The 18,103-nt window shown below is 44.0% G+C and overlaps 1 protein-coding gene across 1 annotated transcript; it reads left to right on the top strand.

The window, feature by feature from the left end:
- Positions 1-7,513: 7,513 nt before the first annotated feature.
- LOC140901929 (uncharacterized) lies at positions 7,514-15,791 on the top strand. Its single transcript, XM_073321836.1, has 3 exons — positions 7,514-7,662; positions 8,946-10,272; positions 15,746-15,791. The coding sequence occupies exons 2-3, from the start codon at positions 8,978-8,980 to the stop codon at positions 15,789-15,791; spliced, it is 1,341 nt and encodes a 446-aa protein (XP_073177937.1). The 5' UTR covers positions 7,514-7,662; positions 8,946-8,977.
- Positions 15,792-18,103: the final 2,312 nt, after the last annotated feature.

The following is an 18,103-nucleotide window of genomic DNA, read 5'->3' as shown; positions in this document are numbered from 1 at the left end:
ACAGATAAAAAGCTCACCCTTAGAGATGTTTCAGTAAGTTTCTTTCACAGACTGGACACCTTCCTAGTCTGGGCACAATCCTTTCCAGGGGTACAGCCCTTGTTCCAGTTCAGGTGGTAGCGAGGGGATTCCTCATGATGGCTCTCTCTTGGTTGTGTTCCACCCACTTATATATCTTCTCCATAAGGCGGGAATCCTTTGTCCCTCTGGGTTCCCACCCTCCTTCTCAATGGAAAAGTACCAGGTTAAAGATGGATTCCAGTTCAGGTGACATGATCACATGTCACTGTAAGACTTCATTACCCACTTGCCAGCATACAGGTATACAGGAAGATTTACAAGTGAAACAGAGCCATCTACAGGTAATTGTCCTGGTTAATGGGAGCCATTAAGATGCCAAACCACCATTAATAGCCCACACTTTGCATAACTACAATAGGACCTCAGAGTTATATTTCATATTTCTAGTTTCAGATACAAGAGTGATACGTTTATACAAATAGGATGACCACACTGAGTAGATTATAAGCTTTGTAATGATACCTTACAAGAGACCTTTTGCATGAAGCATATTTTAGTTACATTATATGCACTCATCAGCATACTTTCATAAAATCATACAGAATGCAACATCACACAACTTTAAAAAAGGAAATACCTATATGAATATATATATATACACACATACACACGCACACACACACACACACACACACATTCCTATATGGAAATACCTATATGAATACTTGAAATATTCTTGCACCAGCATGTTTTCCAGTCATAGAATTTGCACCTGAAAGGACCATTAGGATAAAATGGGTTTTGAGAGTGTAATGTTAATTTTATTGCATGCTCAGGTGTTTGTACCAACCCATTGAGTATGTAGGTTTTTGACCCTACAAAGCACAGGCATTCATAAGTTCTTCCACAATTTTGTGTGTAAAACAACTGAAGGCTGAGGGTTAAAAACCAAGCATTAAATGCTTAAGAGAAACCCACATGAATGTGGTTGGTCTTTTGATTCTACATAACTTCATTACCTGAAATTTTGGGGAAGGTTAAAATACAATGAGGTAGAAGAACAACAAATAATATGTGCTAATTTTCCTACTTTAGCAACATTACTATATTGTAATGAAGATATCTCAAGTTATATTCAATAACATCTTTTTGGTATTATCTTGTGACAGTCTGTGAGAATCTAAATTAGACTGTATGAATTAGATTTCTCAGAATACGTTGACTATTTTGCTCAAATGACCAAACCATTTCCAAACCATTATGGACCATGCTCCCCACCCCCTGCGGTTTTGAACGATGCTATTAATTGAGGATATTGCTCTCATCAGTACTTCTGAGAGTATCATGGTATCAGACTTTCTGATATCACAAAAAAATATCAGTTTCTGGAAGGTGCATTTCTAGGCACTATGGAGAAATTTGGCAGACCCCATATGTTTGCAGTATCTTAAAGCAACTCATTTTAACTTCATCCCAGTTAAATCTTGTCAAGGTTCCTCCCCCACTCTGAACTCTAGGATACAGATGTGGGGACCTGCATGAAAAACCTCCTAAGCTTATCTTTACCAGCTTAGGTCAAAACTTCCCCAAGGTACAAAATATTCCACCCGTTGTCCTTGGATTGGCCGCTACTATCACCAAACTAATACTGGTTACTGGGGAAGAGCTGTTTGGACGCGTCTTTCCCCCCAAAATACTTCCCAAAACCTTGCACCCCACTTCCTGGACAAGGTTTGGTAAAAAGCCTCACCAATTTGCTTAGGTGACTACAGACCCAGACCCTTGGATCTTAAGAACAATGAACAATCCTCCCAACACTTGCACCCCCCCTTTCCTGGGAAATGTTGGATAAAAAGCCTCACCAATTTGCAGAGGTGACCACAGACCCAAACCCTTGGATCTGAGAACAATGAAAAAGCATTCAGTTTTCTTACAAGAAGACTTTTAATAAAAATAGAAGTAAATAGAAATAAAGAAATCCCCCCTGTAAAATCAGGATGGTAGATATCTTACAGGGTAATTAAATTCAAAAACATAGAGAACCCCTCTAGGCAAAACCTTAAGTTACAAAAAAGATACACAGACAGAAATAGTTATTCTATTCAGCACAATTCTTTTCTCAGCCATTTAAAGAAATCATAATCTAACACATACCTAGCTAGATTACTTACTGAAAGTTCTAAGACTCCATTCCTGGTCTATCCCCGGCAGAAACCAGCATATAGACAGACACACAGACCCTTTGTTTCTCTCCCTCCTCCCAGCTTTTGAAAGTATCTTGTCTCCTCATTGGTCATTTTGGTCAGGTGCCAGCGAGGTTACCTTTAGCTTCTTAACCCTTTACAGGTGAGAGGAGCTTTCCCCTGGCCAGGAGGGATTTCAAAGGGGTTTACCCTTCCCTTTATATTTATGACAAATCTGATGTCAGGAACATGAAGCTAGCATTGAAGGCTGTAATTTTGTGGAACATGTAAAACAATGCAGGTGGTAGACCTCACTCATCTGCCAGGTTGAAACATCTTTAAGAAACTCTTCCCACCAATCCACCAAAGTTCATTTTGCTTTGGTTAATTCAGCATATCTCTGATTTCATTATTGCTGCATCAGCTATTCCTCCCATGGTGTTAATGTTTCTCATTGTGGAGTTAGTTGCCTCAACACATGACCAATTGAAAGTAATTTAGATAGTCATCCAGCCAGAAGCCCATTTACCACTGCTTACTCAAATATATTTTTTTAAAATCTTTACATGCAGAGATTGAGAACTAAAGCATTTGATCTATAAAAAACTGCTACATTTAAAACCAGTACCTTACAGTCTTTAATTGAACTGCAGGAAGTTAGAAATCATCACTAAATCTTACAATGTCTTCCTTAAGGCTTGTTGTATTTGGGCTATAAATGTATTCCTAGAGACCCTCATGATTAAAATGCCTTTCTTAATCAATCAATCTAATGATGTTTACCATAACTCTTATAGTGCTTTATTTTGCTGTAGTAGTAGGGAAACTTGATGAAGCACAAATCAGAGAGATTTTCCTTCAATTATTACTTTTCTTTTTGGAACAATCGACATTCTTGATGCTTTTCGTGCCATTTTAGTAGATCTGGACAATTTACTAATGTACAAAGTATCTCAGAAAATACTGCTTGATATTTCATATTGTAGATCAATAATGATGGGACGAAGTGAAAGCCCTAGACTTGAACCCGTCTAGACTCTGGGTAAACTTTGAGACTCAGAATAATCTCAGTTGACCAGTTTTTCCTCAGACCTCTATATAACTAGCAAAGCACTGATATTTTCTTAGGATACATTATTCAGTTTTCTGTAGAACTGTATAAAGATTTTTTCCCCTCACTTATTCTCAAAGGTCAATTTCCTGTAAACCTCAGATATGTGTTTTCTCACCAAACACAGGAGGAAGACAGAATTTCTGTCACATTTCTTCTGATACTACAGACATTAAATATACCGGAAATCAAGTATACTCATGCTCATCTGAGGAGTCTGACATTGTTATTCACAGTCACATTCCTAATACATAGATGCAAGCTTCAGAGGAGGACGACAAGTAAAAAAGACTCACGCTGTTCAGGTCCGAAATCCTGGAGTAACATCTTTAGCTGTTTTCCTTGTAAATCAGGAGTAGATTCCATGGCTCATTAAATATGGAATCAAGTTTAAAGTTTCTCTCTTTCCTTACAAAGCCCCCTGCAACTGTACCTCTGCCCTCAGCCAGATTCTCACCTGTTATAAATTAGTATAGCTCCATTGAAGTCAATGGAATGATGCCAATTTACACCAACTGAAATTTGACCTCTGGTTTCTATATAAACCCAGCTCAACAACTCTGGTCTACTGACAATGGCAGTTTTTATGCCCCAGGTGTCTTTTTTACCCATTCCCGTCTCCACTGATTTTTCCTCATTGCCCCACTTATTCCTTCTCCCTTGTTCCAGTCTGCCAAACCACCACCCTTCCTTCACCCAAACCTTGCATTAATCACATGCTCCTTCATCCCACTTCTACAGTATTCATAGGAAATGAGTTTACAAACAATAGATTTTTTTTAAAGGGAATCTCCACCTCAACTTCTGTTGAGCACAATTAGGGTTTCAGGGCAGGGACTCTTTTATTTTAGTATAATGCATATTTTCAATGCTAAACCAATACATAATATAAGTTTCTTTTCATAGTGAGAGCCATATAAATTATCGGGTACTTCACACTGCTGCCACAGGAGAAAGCTTTTACTGAGCCCTAACCAGTAAAAAAAAATCTCCAGAGTATGAGGTTACAGGGCAGCGAGTCACCCCTGTGGCACCTTCTGCTGGTCGTCCAGGGAATTAGCGTTCCAGCCTCCAGAGCGCCCTCTGCAGGCCGGTGTCCTGCTTGCCACTGGGCCCCCATGTCCCTCCCAGACCACAGTGCCCCTTTACCCAGGATGCTGCCCCCTGGCAGTACCCCCACTGATCTGGGTCTCCCCTCCCCAGGGAATCCTCACCCCCTATCCCCACCTCGCCTCAGTCTGTGGCCACTGCCAGTCATCAACTAGCCCCCGTTCCCTGGGGCCGACTGCAGTGTAAATGCCGCTCATCACAGGCAAGAGGGGTTTGGACCTGCTGCCTTTGTCTGCCTTGGTCTGTCCCCTGCAACCCCAGTACCTATTTGGCCTTACTCTAGGCCTGCAGACTGGGGGGTTTCCAGGCCGGAGCTCCCCAGCTCTGCTCCACCTCAGGAACCCTCTTAGCTTCCCAGCAGCTAGGCCCCTCTCCCTCAGCAAGCTAGAGGGAGAGTTGTTCAGCGCCTGGCTTCACTGGCCTGTATAGGCCCAGCTGGGTCTGTCTGGGACATGGCCCCAGCTGCAGCTGCTCCGCCAATCAGTCCAGATTTTCCCCTGCCCCAGACCTCTCCCAGGGCTGTTTTAAGCCCTTCAGGGCAGCAGCGGGTGACCACCCACTACATATGAATATTTGGAACTGGAAATTTGAGCTATTTCTTACATAAAATAAATTTTAGGCAGTACCAAACTTTCCTTAAAACGAAACAATGTTAAAGTTACTATTTTCACTCTTTAGGAATAAATATATCACACTTCCTAGCTATTTTATGCAGAGCTTTCTTGCAAAAATTCATAATCCACAGCTGTTGTGACATGTTCTCATAGTTAAAAGTGGAATGTGAAATTTCCCCTGGTTGAGGCAAATAGGAAGTGATAGCATATGGAGTGACAAGCTTGCATTATCTGCTAATAATAATAAGATCGTAGGTAGATCATTCATCCCTAAATGTATTTACTGTTGAAAAGATGAACTTACTGAAGAAGTAACTTGATAAATTATCAAAATAATTAATATGCATTCATATTACAATTAAAACATTAATTTCAGTTACAAGGTGGTCAACTTGGGGTTTTATTTTTTGGAAAAATAATGAAGTCTAGTTGATGTAAAATTATGATGTAGTAATTTCTTCACATATTTTTTATATCTGTAGGAGTGTGAGAGACCAGTGACTATGATTCACTCTAGTTTTATGCCAGTGTAACTTAACTGAAATCGCTAGTGCAAAAGTGGAGCAAGACAGCACTGTTTCTGGCTCAGTGTCTATGAGCTCCATTTATATTTCTGAGATGTTATGTTAAACTTTCTACTGGTGAAATTAGATTGGTCTGAGAATTCCAGGTCAAATCCTCAGCCAGTGTAAATCAATGTAACACCACTGAAACCAATGTATCAATGCTGATTTGCATCAGCTAAGGAGCTGGCCCTCCATTTTTTGAAAGAGTTAGCTAGAACCTAATCTGTTGCTTACATAAGTAGAAAAGAGAGAAAATACATTACTTCAATTAGAGCTTGCAAGTTGCAGGTTTCAAGGTCATTCTTGATATCAGCGTTATCATTTTCATATCCCAAATATTGAGAAGTGTTAATTATCCATTCCTGCTGGATGAGATAAAGCAAACCTGATTTGTATTAAAGCCGTTATCACAGTTTCATAGTCTAGCGAATGAACATGCCATTGCTGGCACCACTGAGCTCTGCTATATGGAGGATGAAATGAGCACCAACCCCTCAGTGTGGATAGCACGCAGTACTTTCAGTAATAATAAAAGTAATGAACTGAACTACCTCACACCATTACCTTGAATTGGATTTATTCTTTGTCCTCCCTCACTACTCTTTGGTAATTGCCTGGGCAAGAAGGAACATGCTTAACCTGTGCAGTTATATTCAGTATCTTGCTGATGAGAAGTAAAATTTACTGTAACCCCCTTGGGGTTCAGAGAGCATGGCCCTTTAAAACTTTTTTTCCTGAGGGGGGAAGTGCTGATTGTTCCAGAAGGAGGAAGTGCTGTTGTGGGGAGTGGGAGCAGAGAGAGAGGGGAGAGCCACAGGGGTGTGTGTCTGGAGCTCCAGACAGAAGGGCTGCAGTAAGCAGACCCTCACAGAGTGAAGCGGACAAGAACCTGCCAGACAAGAACGAAGCCTGGGAAGGATACAGCAGCTGATCAGGGACACCCCCAGGACAGGAGCCAGGAGAAGCACTGTGCCAGGGAGGAATCATCCAAGAAGGAGAACCCCCAGAGCTGCATGGGGCTGTGAGTACTGGGGCTCATGATTTTGCTTTGGGAATAAGGAGGGAGGCTATTAGCTAGTTAAGTGGGAGGTGATTGCTCTGTGTGGCTTTGCAGAGAGCGGCAGAAGAGGGCACCAGAGGGATTTGTTGGGGAAAGTTTACTGGAACTGAAGATGACCAGGAGCACCCAAGACTCACCACTGCACTGTAACTTTGCCCAGGACTCTGCTACACGTTGCTTGGTGCCTGCCCTTTCACACTGTGGTACCACTGGGCCTGTGGGGCCTTGTGTTGAATGCAACCCCATTTTACTACTCCCCCTGTATTTACCCCTGTTGTTTCCCCCCTCTCATCCCTCTGTGAATAAATATTTCCCTTATCTATATTTATTGTTCTCTTCCTATGTGTGTGTGTTCACTCTGGGGGGTTTGGAACACGTGCCCCTAGGGAGGAAGAGACTTTTCCTGCTGCGTTCCTGTGTGTGTCTTCTCTTGGCCAGAGCTGCCTGCAGAGCAGATTCCATCTTGTACAGGAGGGCGCTAAAGTTACATTAACATGGGAGCTATCGCTTTAGAGCCTGCAGCTTTAGGATGGCTGATCTCATCCGACAGATCAATACCACAGTCCTTAACTTCTCTTTTGGACATTGTCACGCAGAATCAAGACTACATGGGTTGCACACTTCATTTAGGGCCAGATTATACCAGTCTTACTTATAGTGAACATTAGCCCACTGATATCAATGGAAAGACTCCCATTACTTTCAAAGGGACTTTAGATCTGGTCCACTGAATAGTGCCTTATTTGGTTAGAAGTTGTCATAAATATAAAGGGAAGGGTAAACCCCTTTGAAATCCCTCCTGGCCAGGGGAAAGCTCCTCTCACCTGTAAAGGGTTAAGAAGCTAAAGGTAACCTCGCTGGCACCTGACCAAAATGACCAATGAGGAGACAAGATACTTTCAAAAGCTGGGAGGAGGGAGAGAAACAAAGGGTTTGTGGGTCTGTCTGTAGTCGTCTTGGCCAGGGACAGAACAGGAATGGAGCCTTAGAACTTTTAGTAAGTAATCTAGCTAGGTATGTGTTAGATTATGATTTCTTTAAATGGCTGAGAAAAGAATTGTGCTGAATAGAATAACTATTTCTGTCTGTGTATCTTTTTTGTAACTTAAGGTTTTGCCTAGAGGGGTTCTCTATGTTTTTGAATCTAATTACCCTGTAAGATATCTACCATCCTGATTTTACAGGGGGGATTTCTTTATTTCTATTTACTTCTATTTTTTATTAAAAGTCTTCTTGTAAAACACTGAATGCTTTTTCATTGTTCTCAGATCCAAGGGTTTGGGTCTGTGGTCACCTATGCAAATTGGTGAGGCTTTTTATCCAACATTTCCCAGGAAAGGGGGAGTGCAAGTGTTGGGAGGATTGTTCATTGTTCTTAAGATCCAAGGGTCTGGGTCTGTAGTCACCTAGGCGAATTGGTGAGGCTTTTTACCAAACCTTGTCCAGGAAGTAGGGTGCAAGGTTTTGGGAAGTATTTTGGGGGGAAGGACGCGTCCAAACAGCTCTTCCCCAGTAACCAGTATTAGTTTGGTGGTGGTAGCGGCCATTCCAAGGATAACGGGGGTAATATTTTGTACCTTGGGGAAGTTTTGACCTAAGCTGGTAAAGATAAGCTTAGGAGGTTTTTCATGCAGGTCCCCACATCTGTACCCTAGAGTTCAGAGTGGGGGAGGAACCTTGACATGGTGGCGCAGCGGTGGGATTAACCTGAAATCATTTTGAGATCCAGTTGAGATTTTTTGAACTAGAAATACAGATTTTAAAAAGGAATTTTTAGGAAGTCCAGAAGGCAGCTTTGAAACTGAAAGCAGCTTGGTTTCTCTCTGCTTTGTGGCCAAGCAGAGACAAAAGGGGATTATCTTGTGAATTGCAGGTTTCATTTGCCTGGAGGCAGGGTACTTAACTCCTGCAGGGAAATTCACAGTCTTCCAACCCAGAGGTTTTTTTTTTTTTTTCTTTTCTTCCTAAAAGTAAATAGGGGGTGTGTGCTCTACCCATTTGCCTGGAGACAAAAGTGGCAGGGTTTTTTTTAGGATTTTGATTTTTTTTTTTGTTTTACAAGGAGCACAGGTTTGAAAAGAAATTTTTTTTTTTCTTCGTTGGGCTGGGTAAGCAGGTTTCCAAGTAGTTGGAGGTTTTTTGCTTTAATTTGGGCCCAGAGCAGAGACAAGGGAATTGTCTTTTTCTGTAGGCTGACAATCACTATCAGAGAATAGGTATTCTATTCCAGCACAGCAAAATTTTACAGCCAAGTTTTGTTTGTTTATTTCTAAACCTCAGGTGTAAAGTTAGTTAAAAACAGAGAGGTTAGAATGACCAAATCCTCAGCTCGACTACAGCTGGAATTAGCCAAATTTCAGGCTGAGGAAAAACAAAGGGAACATGAAAGACAGATAGAACTCATGCGGCTGGAGAAGGAGGTACAGGAGGCTGCACACAAGAGGGAAATGGAGGCAAGGAAGCATGTGGAGGAGGAGAAGGAAAAAGAGAGGAAGCATGTGGAGGAGGAGAAGGAAAAAGAGAGGAAGCATGTGGAGGAGATGGAGAGGATAAAGGCCCAGCAGAATATACCAACAAACCCTAGCAATCCTTCTCCAGGTACCACTTCCCATCCCAGAAAGTTCCCCACCTACAAGGCAGGTGATGATACTGAGGCCTTCTTAGAAAACTTCGAAAGGGCCTGCCTTGGGTACAGCATCTCTACTGACCAATACATGGTAGAGCTGAGGCCGCAGCTCAGTGGACCCTTAGCTGAGGTGGCAGCTGAAATGCCTAAAGAACACATGAACAAGTATGAACTGTTTAAATCCAAGGCGAGAGTCAGAATGGGGATAACACCCGAGCAGTCTCGTCGGAGGTTCAGAGCCCTAAGGTGGAAACCAGACATGTCATTTACCCGACATGCCTACCACATTGTGAAACATTGGGATGCCTGGATATCAGGAGCAAGTGTTGAATCTCCAGTAAATTTGCCCTTCCTAATGCAAATGGAACAATTCTTAGAGGGTGTTCCTGAGGAAATAGAAAGATACATCCTAGATGGGAAACCCAAAACTGTAATCGAGGCAGGAGAGATTGGAGCCAGATGGGTGGAGGTGGCAGAGAAGAAGAAAACTGGTCGCAGTTGGAGCGGAGACCAGAAGGGACCACCCCAGACCACACCCTATTACCGGGGGCCGCCCAAAGCCCCACCTACCTCCCAAAGAACCCTCCAGACCCCTTATCGTCCCACCACCCCGTTCTCCAGCAACCCTCCTCGTCCCAGTGACCCGTCAGCTGGACGATGTTTTAAGTGTAACGAGCTGGGGCATGTAAAGGCCAACTGCCCCAAGAACCCCAACAGATTACAGTTCATTGCACCGGAATCACACCAGAGGTCCACAGGCCCAGATACCTCCCAGATACCCTTGGAGCGGAGGGAAACTGTGAGTGTGGGCGGGAAGAAGGTCACCGCGTGGAGGGACACCGGAGCACAAGTGTCAGCTATCCATGCTTCCTTAGTGGACCCCAATTTAATCAACCCAGAGATCCAAGTGACGATTCAACCCTTCAAGTCCAACTCTTTCAATTTGCCTACAGCCAAGTTGCCTGTCCAGTACAAGGGCTGGTCAGGAATGTGGACTTTTGCAGTCTATGATGATTATCCCATCCCCATGCTGTTGGGGGAAGACTTGGCCAATCATGTGAAGCAGGCCAAGAGGGTGGGAATGGTCACCCGCAACCAGGCTAAACAAGCCGTGAGGCCTAGCTCTGTTCCGGAAACTTCTATCAGGACCCAGTCAGAGGTGATGGACCTGGACCCCAGGCCAATGTCTGCAACAGCAGTAGTGGATCCAGTCCCAGAGACCCAGACGGAACCAGTCCCAGAACCGGAACCAGCCGAACAACCAACACCAGACCCCGTGTCAGCACTGAATCCAGTACTTGCAACCTCAACACCAGAGGGCCCCACCAAACCTGAACTGGCAGCAGCCGATAACCCTACACAAGAGGCTCAGCCGGAGCCTGAATCCCAACATAGTGCACCAGCGGAGAGCGGTTCACAGTCAACAGAAACAGCTCCATCCCCTATATCGCTTCCAGAGGGACCAAGCCTAGGTCCACAATCCCATGAGGAACTGATGTCTCCAGCATCAAGGGAACAGTTCCAGACCGAACAGGAAGCAGATGAAAGCCTCCAGAGAGCTTGGACGGCGGCACGGAGCAACCCACCGCCTCTCAGCTCTTCTAATCGATCCAGGTTTGTTGTAGAAAGAGGACTTTTATACAAGGAAACTCTTTCTGGGGGACACCAGGAAGACTGGCATCCTCAGAGACAGTTGGTAGTTCCAACTAAATACCGGGCCAAGCTCTTGAGCTTAGCCCATGATCACCCTAGTGGCCATGCTGGGGTGAACAGGACCAAAGACCGTTTGGGGGGGTCATTCCACTGGGAGGGAATGGGCAAGGATGTTTCTACCTATGTCCAGTCTTGTGAGGTGTGCCAAAGAGTGGGAAAACCCCAAGACCAGGTCAAAGCTCCTCTCCAGCCACTCCCCATCATTGAAGTTCCATTTCAGCGAGTAGCTGTGGATATTCTGGGTCCTTTTCCGAAAAAGACACCCAGAGGAAAGCAGTACATACTGACTTTCATGGATTTTGCCACCCGATGGCCGGAAGCAGTAGCTCTAAGCAACACCAGGGCTAAAAGTGTGTGCCAGGCACTAGCAGACATTTTTGCCAGGGTAGGTTGGCCCTCCGACATCCTCACAGATGCAGGGACTAATTTCCTGGCAGGAACTATGAAAAACCTTTGGGAAGCTCATGGGGTAAATCACTTGGTTGCCACTCCTTACCATCATCAAACAAATGGCATGGTGGAGAAGTTTAATGGAACTTTGGGGGCCATGATACGTAAATTCGTAAATGAGCACTCCAATGATTGGGACCTAGTATTGCAGCAGTTGCTCTTTGCCTACAGAGCTGTACCACATCCCAGTTTAGGGTTTTCCCCATTTGAACTTGTATATGGCCGTGAGGTTAAGGGGCCATTGCAGTTGGTGAAGCAGCAATGGGAGGGATTTACACCTTCTCCAGGAACTAACATTCTGGACTTTGTAACCAACCTACAAAACACCCTCCGAACCTCTTTAGCCCTTGCTAGAGAAAACTTACAGGATGCTCAAAAAGAGCAAAAAGCCTGGTATGATAAACATGCCAGAGAGCGTTCCTTCAAAGTAGGAGACCAGGTCATGGTCTTAAAGGCGCTCCAGGCCCATAAAATGGAAGCATCGTGGGAAGGGCCATTCGTGGTCCAGGAGCGCCTGGGAGCTGTTAATTATCTCATAGCATTCCCCACCTCCAACCGAAAGCCTAAGGTGTACCATATTAATTCTCTAAAGCCCTTTTATTCCAGAGAATTAAAGGTTTGTCAGTTTACAGCCCAGGGAGGAGACGACGCTGAGTGGCCTGAAGGTGTTTACTACGAAGGGAAATGTGCTGGTGGTGTGGAAGAGGTGAACCTCTCCATGACCCTTGGGCGTATGCAGTGACAGCAGATCCAGGAGCTGTGCACTAGCTACGCGCCAACGTTCTCAGCCACCCCAGGACTGACTGAACGGGCATACCACTCCATTGACACAGGTAATGCTCACCCAATTAGGGTCCACCCTTACCGGGTGTCTCCTCAAGCTAAAACTGCTATAGAACGGGAGATCCAGGATATGTTACAGATGGGTGTAATCCGCCCCTCTGAAAGTGCATGGGCATCTCCAGTGGTTCTAGTTCCCAAACCAGATGGGGAAATACGTTTTTGCGTGGACTACCGTAAGCTAAATGCTGTAACTCGCCCAGACAACTATCCCATGCCACGCACAGATGAACTATTAGAGAAACTGGGAAGGGCCCAGTTCATCTCTACCTTGGACTTAACCAAGGGGTACTGGCAGGTACCGCTAGATGAATCTGCCAAGGAAAGGTCAGCCTTCATCACACATCTCGGGCTGTATGAATTTAATGTACTCCCTTTCGGGCTGCGAAATGCACCCGCCACTTTCCAAAGACTTGTAGATGGTCTCCTAGCGGGATTAGGAGAATATGCAGTCGCCTACCTTGACGATGTGGCCATATTTTCGGATTCCTGGGCAGACCACCTGGAACATCTACAAAAAGTCCTTGAGCGCATAAGGGAGGCAGGACTAACTGTTAAGGCTAAGAAGTGTCAAATAGGCCTAAACAGAGTGACTTACCTTGGACACCAGGTGGGTCAAGGAACTATCAGCCCCCTACAGGCCAAAGTGGATGCTATCCAAAAGTGGCCTGTCCCAAAGTCAAAGAAACAGGTTCAATCCTTCTTAGGCTTGGCCGGTTATTACAGACGATTTGTACCGCACTACAGCCAAATCGCTGCCCCACTGACAGACCTAACCAAAAAGAAACAGCCAAATGCTGTTCAGTGGACCGGAAGGTGTCAGAAGGCCTTTAACAAGCTTAAAGCGACACTCATGTCTGACCCTGTACTAAGGGCCCCAGACTTTGACAAACCGTTCCTAGTAACCACAGATGCATCCGAGCGTGGTGTGGGAGCAGTTTTAATGCAGAAAGGACCTGATCAAGAATTCCACCCTGTAGTGTTTCTCAGCAAAAAACTGTCTGAGAGGGAAAGCAACTGGTCAGTCACTGAAAAAGAATGTTATGCCATTGTCTACGCTCTGGAAAAGCTACGCCCATATGTTTGGGGACGGCGTTTCCACCTGCAAACCGACCATGCTGCACTAAAGTGGCTTCACACCGTCAAAGAAACTAACAGAAAACTTCTTCGGTGGAGTTTAGCTCTCCAAGATTTTGATTTCGACATCCAACACATCTCAGGAGCTTCTAACAAAGTGGCTGATGCACTCTCCCGTGAAAGTTTCCCAGAATCAACTGGTTAAAATCGTCCTTGAGATGTGGAAAATATTGTTAGTCTTTATGTACTTGGTAGTATATTTAGAGATGCATGTGTCTTATTAACTCTGTTTTCCTAGAGCTCCAGGAAGAAATCCCAGCCAGTGTTTCACCCTAGCTGAGATTTGGGGGGCGTGTCATAAATATAAAGGGAAGGGTAAACCCCTTTGAAATCCCTCCTGGCCAGGGGAAAGCTCCTCTCACCTGTAAAGGGTTAAGAAGCTAAAGGTAACCTCGCTGGCACCTGACCAAAATGACCAATGAGGAGACAAGATACTTTCAAAAGCTGGGAGGAGGGAGAGAAACAAAGGGTTTGTGGGTCTGTCTGTAGTCGTCTTGGCCAGGGACAGAACAGGAATGGAGCCTTAGAACTTTTAGTAAGTAATCTAGCTAGGTATGTGTTAGATTATGATTTCTTTAAATGGCTGAGAAAAGAATTGTGCTGAATAGAATAACTATTTCTGTCTGTGTATCTTTTTTGTAACTTAAGGTTTTGCCTAGAGGGGTTCTCTATGTTTTTGAATCTAATTACCCTGTAAGATATCTACCATCCTGATTTTACAGGGGGGATTTCTTTATTTCTATTTACTTCTATTTTTTATTAAAAGTCTTCTTGTAAAACACTGAATGCTTTTTCATTGTTCTCAGATCCAAGGGTTTGGGTCTGTGGTCACCTATGCAAATTGGTGAGGCTTTTTATCCAACATTTCCCAGGAAAGGGGGAGTGCAAGTGTTGGGAGGATTGTTCATTGTTCTTAAGATCCAAGGGTCTGGGTCTGTAGTCACCTAGGCGAATTGGTGAGGCTTTTTACCAAACCTTGTCCAGGAAGTAGGGTGCAAGGTTTTGGGAAGTATTTTGGGGGGAAGGACGCGTCCAAACAGCTCTTCCCCAGTAACCAGTATTAGTTTGGTGGTGGTAGCGGCCATTCCAAGGATAACGGGGGTAATATTTTGTACCTTGGGGAAGTTTTGACCTAAGCTGGTAAAGATAAGCTTAGGAGGTTTTTCATGCAGGTCCCCACATCTGTACCCTAGAGTTCAGAGTGGGGGAGGAACCTTGACAGAAGTGATAGGAACTACTCAGAATAAGTAATTGTCCTTTAGTTATAAAAATATGAATTTCCTTCCACAGAACATTGCTGTGGGGTAACTTTATGATCTTAAAATATTAGAGTTGAATGTAATCCAGAATGATCAGAGTTTCTGAAAGTTTATGTGTATATTCAGTCGTGGGATTTGAAGCTACATTGGAAACTCTAGGTAGTGCAGAACTCAGCTATTACTCATCAGTATTTCATACAGGAAGTTCCAGAGAATGCAGGCTGCCACCTTATTTCCAGTTGCAAATCAACATGTTGGTTTTGATTAATATAACCTTTGATGGTTTAGGCCCTGTGCATCCTAGAGACCATCTCTATCTTCTGATATTTGAGATCAGCTGGCAGGCTCCTTTTTTGCTCATGGAAAGATGAAAGGAAGGTCCTCAGCTGTGGAATTCTACATATCCTTTGGTCCAACAGCTTAAGTGAAGTTATGGGCATGTTGTAATGAGTGGAAGGATTGAGTGAAGACTATTCAATTATTTCTAGTGTCATAATTATGTTGTACATATTTTTGAAATTGCCATACCAAAATGTAATTAAATATGCATGGTATATAGATACAATTAAATACACTTTAAAGAACTAATCAGTTAAATTCCACTTAATATAATGCGGCATACTGACTTGGTACATCACTGCCAGGAAAATGGTCTGTTTTTTTTTTCCAAACCACATAGGATGTGAGCCACAAAGGTACTTAGGTGCTTAAATACCATTTTTTTAGGCACCAGTGCTATCCACAAAACCCCGCTCAGCTTCTACCAAATAGTGTAGGCACCTAAACTCAGTTGGTGCCTAAATTTCTGCAATAAGCACTAGATTATAGAAACATTCCAACTCTTTTAACATTTAGTTATTCAATTAAAGTGGTATAACTTCAGTTGGTGAGGCAGAATGCCCCATAACTTAGTGGTTAGGAAAGTTATTTGAGAGGTGTCTGATCGCTGTCCAAATCCCTTTTCCCCTTCAGTAAGAGGGGACTTGAACCACACATCCCAGGTAAGCATCCTAACCACTTTATGGATGACAGTGTTGTTCCTGTGATTTTTCTAGGTACCTGAAAGTTGGGTACCATGATGCTCAGTGTTGCAACACATAAGTCTTTTTGTGGGTCCTACCCATAGCTTCTTCAGGGAAAAAAATGGGGAACGACACCCTGCTATATCTGGACCCAGGAAGGAAGGAGATAGAGACACAGGAGGAGCTGATCTGAACCACAGTCATCTGTTGTGGTAGCTGTATTGTTCTGGCAACAAAACAGAAGTGAAAGAAAAATGAGACTCTGCACTAAGTACAGGCTGCCCAACTGTTTAAAGGGGTAGGACATCATAGTCCTCCACCTACTTTAAAATATTTTCCAAATATATGATATCTGTCTTATTGCGGTTGATTTTCAGTCCAATTAGCTTGCTGAATGCATTGAGTCGAGTTGTTTTTTCTTGTATATGGTGTTGGGTATGTGATAGGAGAGCGACATCATCTGCAAAGTCCAGGTCTTCAAGGAATGAGAAGAGTGTCCATTTAATGCCTCTTGGCATGTCTTCTGTTGTATGCCGCATTACCCAGTTGACGGCAATGTTGAAGAGGATTGCAGATGTGACACACCCCTGATGTACTCCTGTTTTGATTTCAAAACTGAGCTCATTGTGATCAATCCTGCATGTAAAGTTGAAATAGACGCTTTTGATGACATTGTTTATATGGAAAGGAATTCCATATGCCCGCAGAATGCACCATAAGCTGGTCCTGTGAATGATATCTAAAGCCGTTGATGTAGAGTTGCCATTGCCATTCTAAGCACTGTTCTATTATGTTTCTTAGAGTGAAAATCTGGTCTGTGCATCTACGCCCTTTCCAAAAAACAGCTTGCTCTTTTCTGAGAATGCTGTCAACTCCCTCTGATATACACTATTGCCTCACCATCACCAGTACGGATAGAGGATCATGTTCTCACCAATGTAGAAACATTCACATACTTGGGCACACCATGAGCCAGGATGGTGGAACAAGCCAGGACATCCGGAACAAAATCAATAAAGTCAGGAACACCTTCAGGAGCTTAAATACAGTCTGGAAATCATCAAAATACAACATCAAAACGAAACTCAAGATCTATTAGACCTGCATACTTTCAACACTACTTTATAGTGCAGAATGCTGCGAAATGAGAAAGTATGACTGTCCAAACTGTCTTCATTCCATACAACCTGATTCAGAAAAATCCTCCGTATCTTTTGGCCCAGAACAATCTCAAACCAAGAGCTCTTGACACACTGCAGCCAAGAGGATCTGAGCACCATCATTGCCAGGAGGCACTGGAGATTGATCGATCATGTTCTTCGGATGGAAACTGATTCCATCACCAAGGTAGCAAGAAGATGGACACCTGAAGGCAAGAAAAACCGAGGCCACACGAAAACAACATGGTGAAGAGCTGTGGAAACTGAGCTGAAAACCCTGGGGCACAGCTGGAACCATTGAAAGACTTGCCAGAAACAGACAGGAGTGGAGGAGCTTCATCACTGCCCTACACGCCAGAGGTATAATAGGAACATGATGATATATATAGAGATATATATAGATATATATAGTGACTGACTCAGACCAGAAGGATATAAGAGAGTAGTGGAAGGCAGGTATATCAGCCTCAGAATGAGCAGGTCCCTGTTCCCTGGATAGCCGAACAAAGGCTACTCCAGGCCAATCAAGGCACCTGAAGCCAATTTAACCAGATAAGGTCATTAGACTAATGCTGGCACCTGACCTCAATTAACTGACAAAGGGTCAGTTAAGGTCATTAGGTTAATGGAGACAGCTGGAACCAATTAAGGTCCCACTCATACTTATTAAAAGCTCTCCTTTCCAGTTCTCTTGAGAGAAGCCCAGGTGAAAGGACCTGGAGGAGAGGAAGTATTGCTGAATCCTGAGGTAAGGGTGAAGCTTGGAAAAGGGAACCATGGGGAAGTGGCCCAGGGAATAAAAGCAGCGTCAGTAGTGAAGGGAAAGCCACCAACAGCTGCTACCATCAGGGTCCCTGGGCTGGAACCCGGAGTAGAAGGTGGGCCCGGCTTCCCCCCAAGTTCTATAGAGATCCCCTTGAGAGGGGAAGCAGACTTTGGTCCAGGCAGGAGGCCAAACTGCACCTACTGAGCTCTAAGGAGCAATAGAGACTGTGGGTATTCCACTTTCCCACCTCCCACTATATATAATGGTTCGGCAAAGTCCACATGAGTATGTGTCCAAGGAATCTGAGGACACAACCAAGTGGTAGATGAGCTAGGCCAGGATCATGTTGAATTTGCTAACACATAATACAGCACTTGGCCTTCCTCTCAATGTCTTTGTCAGTTCCTGGTCACCAGACATGACTCCAGACTATGGCCTTCATCTGTACAATGCCAAAATGACCTT

This window comes from Lepidochelys kempii, chromosome 1, assembly GCF_965140265.1.
Source record: "Lepidochelys kempii isolate rLepKem1 chromosome 1, rLepKem1.hap2, whole genome shotgun sequence".
Taxonomy (NCBI): domain Eukaryota; kingdom Metazoa; phylum Chordata; order Testudines; family Cheloniidae; genus Lepidochelys; species Lepidochelys kempii.
This window is presented reverse-complemented; position numbering and strand designations above follow the sequence as displayed.

Excerpts from the sequence above, each read along its gene's own strand:
- LOC140901929 (XM_073321836.1), top strand. The coding sequence starts at position 8,978 with ATGACCAAATCCTCAGCTCGACTACAGCTGGAATTAGCCAAATTTCAG. Across the intron at positions 10,273-15,745 it reads CCTGTCCAGTACAAGGGCTG|GTACCTGAAAGTTGGGTACC; the intron begins GTCAGGAATGTG and ends TGATTTTTCTAG.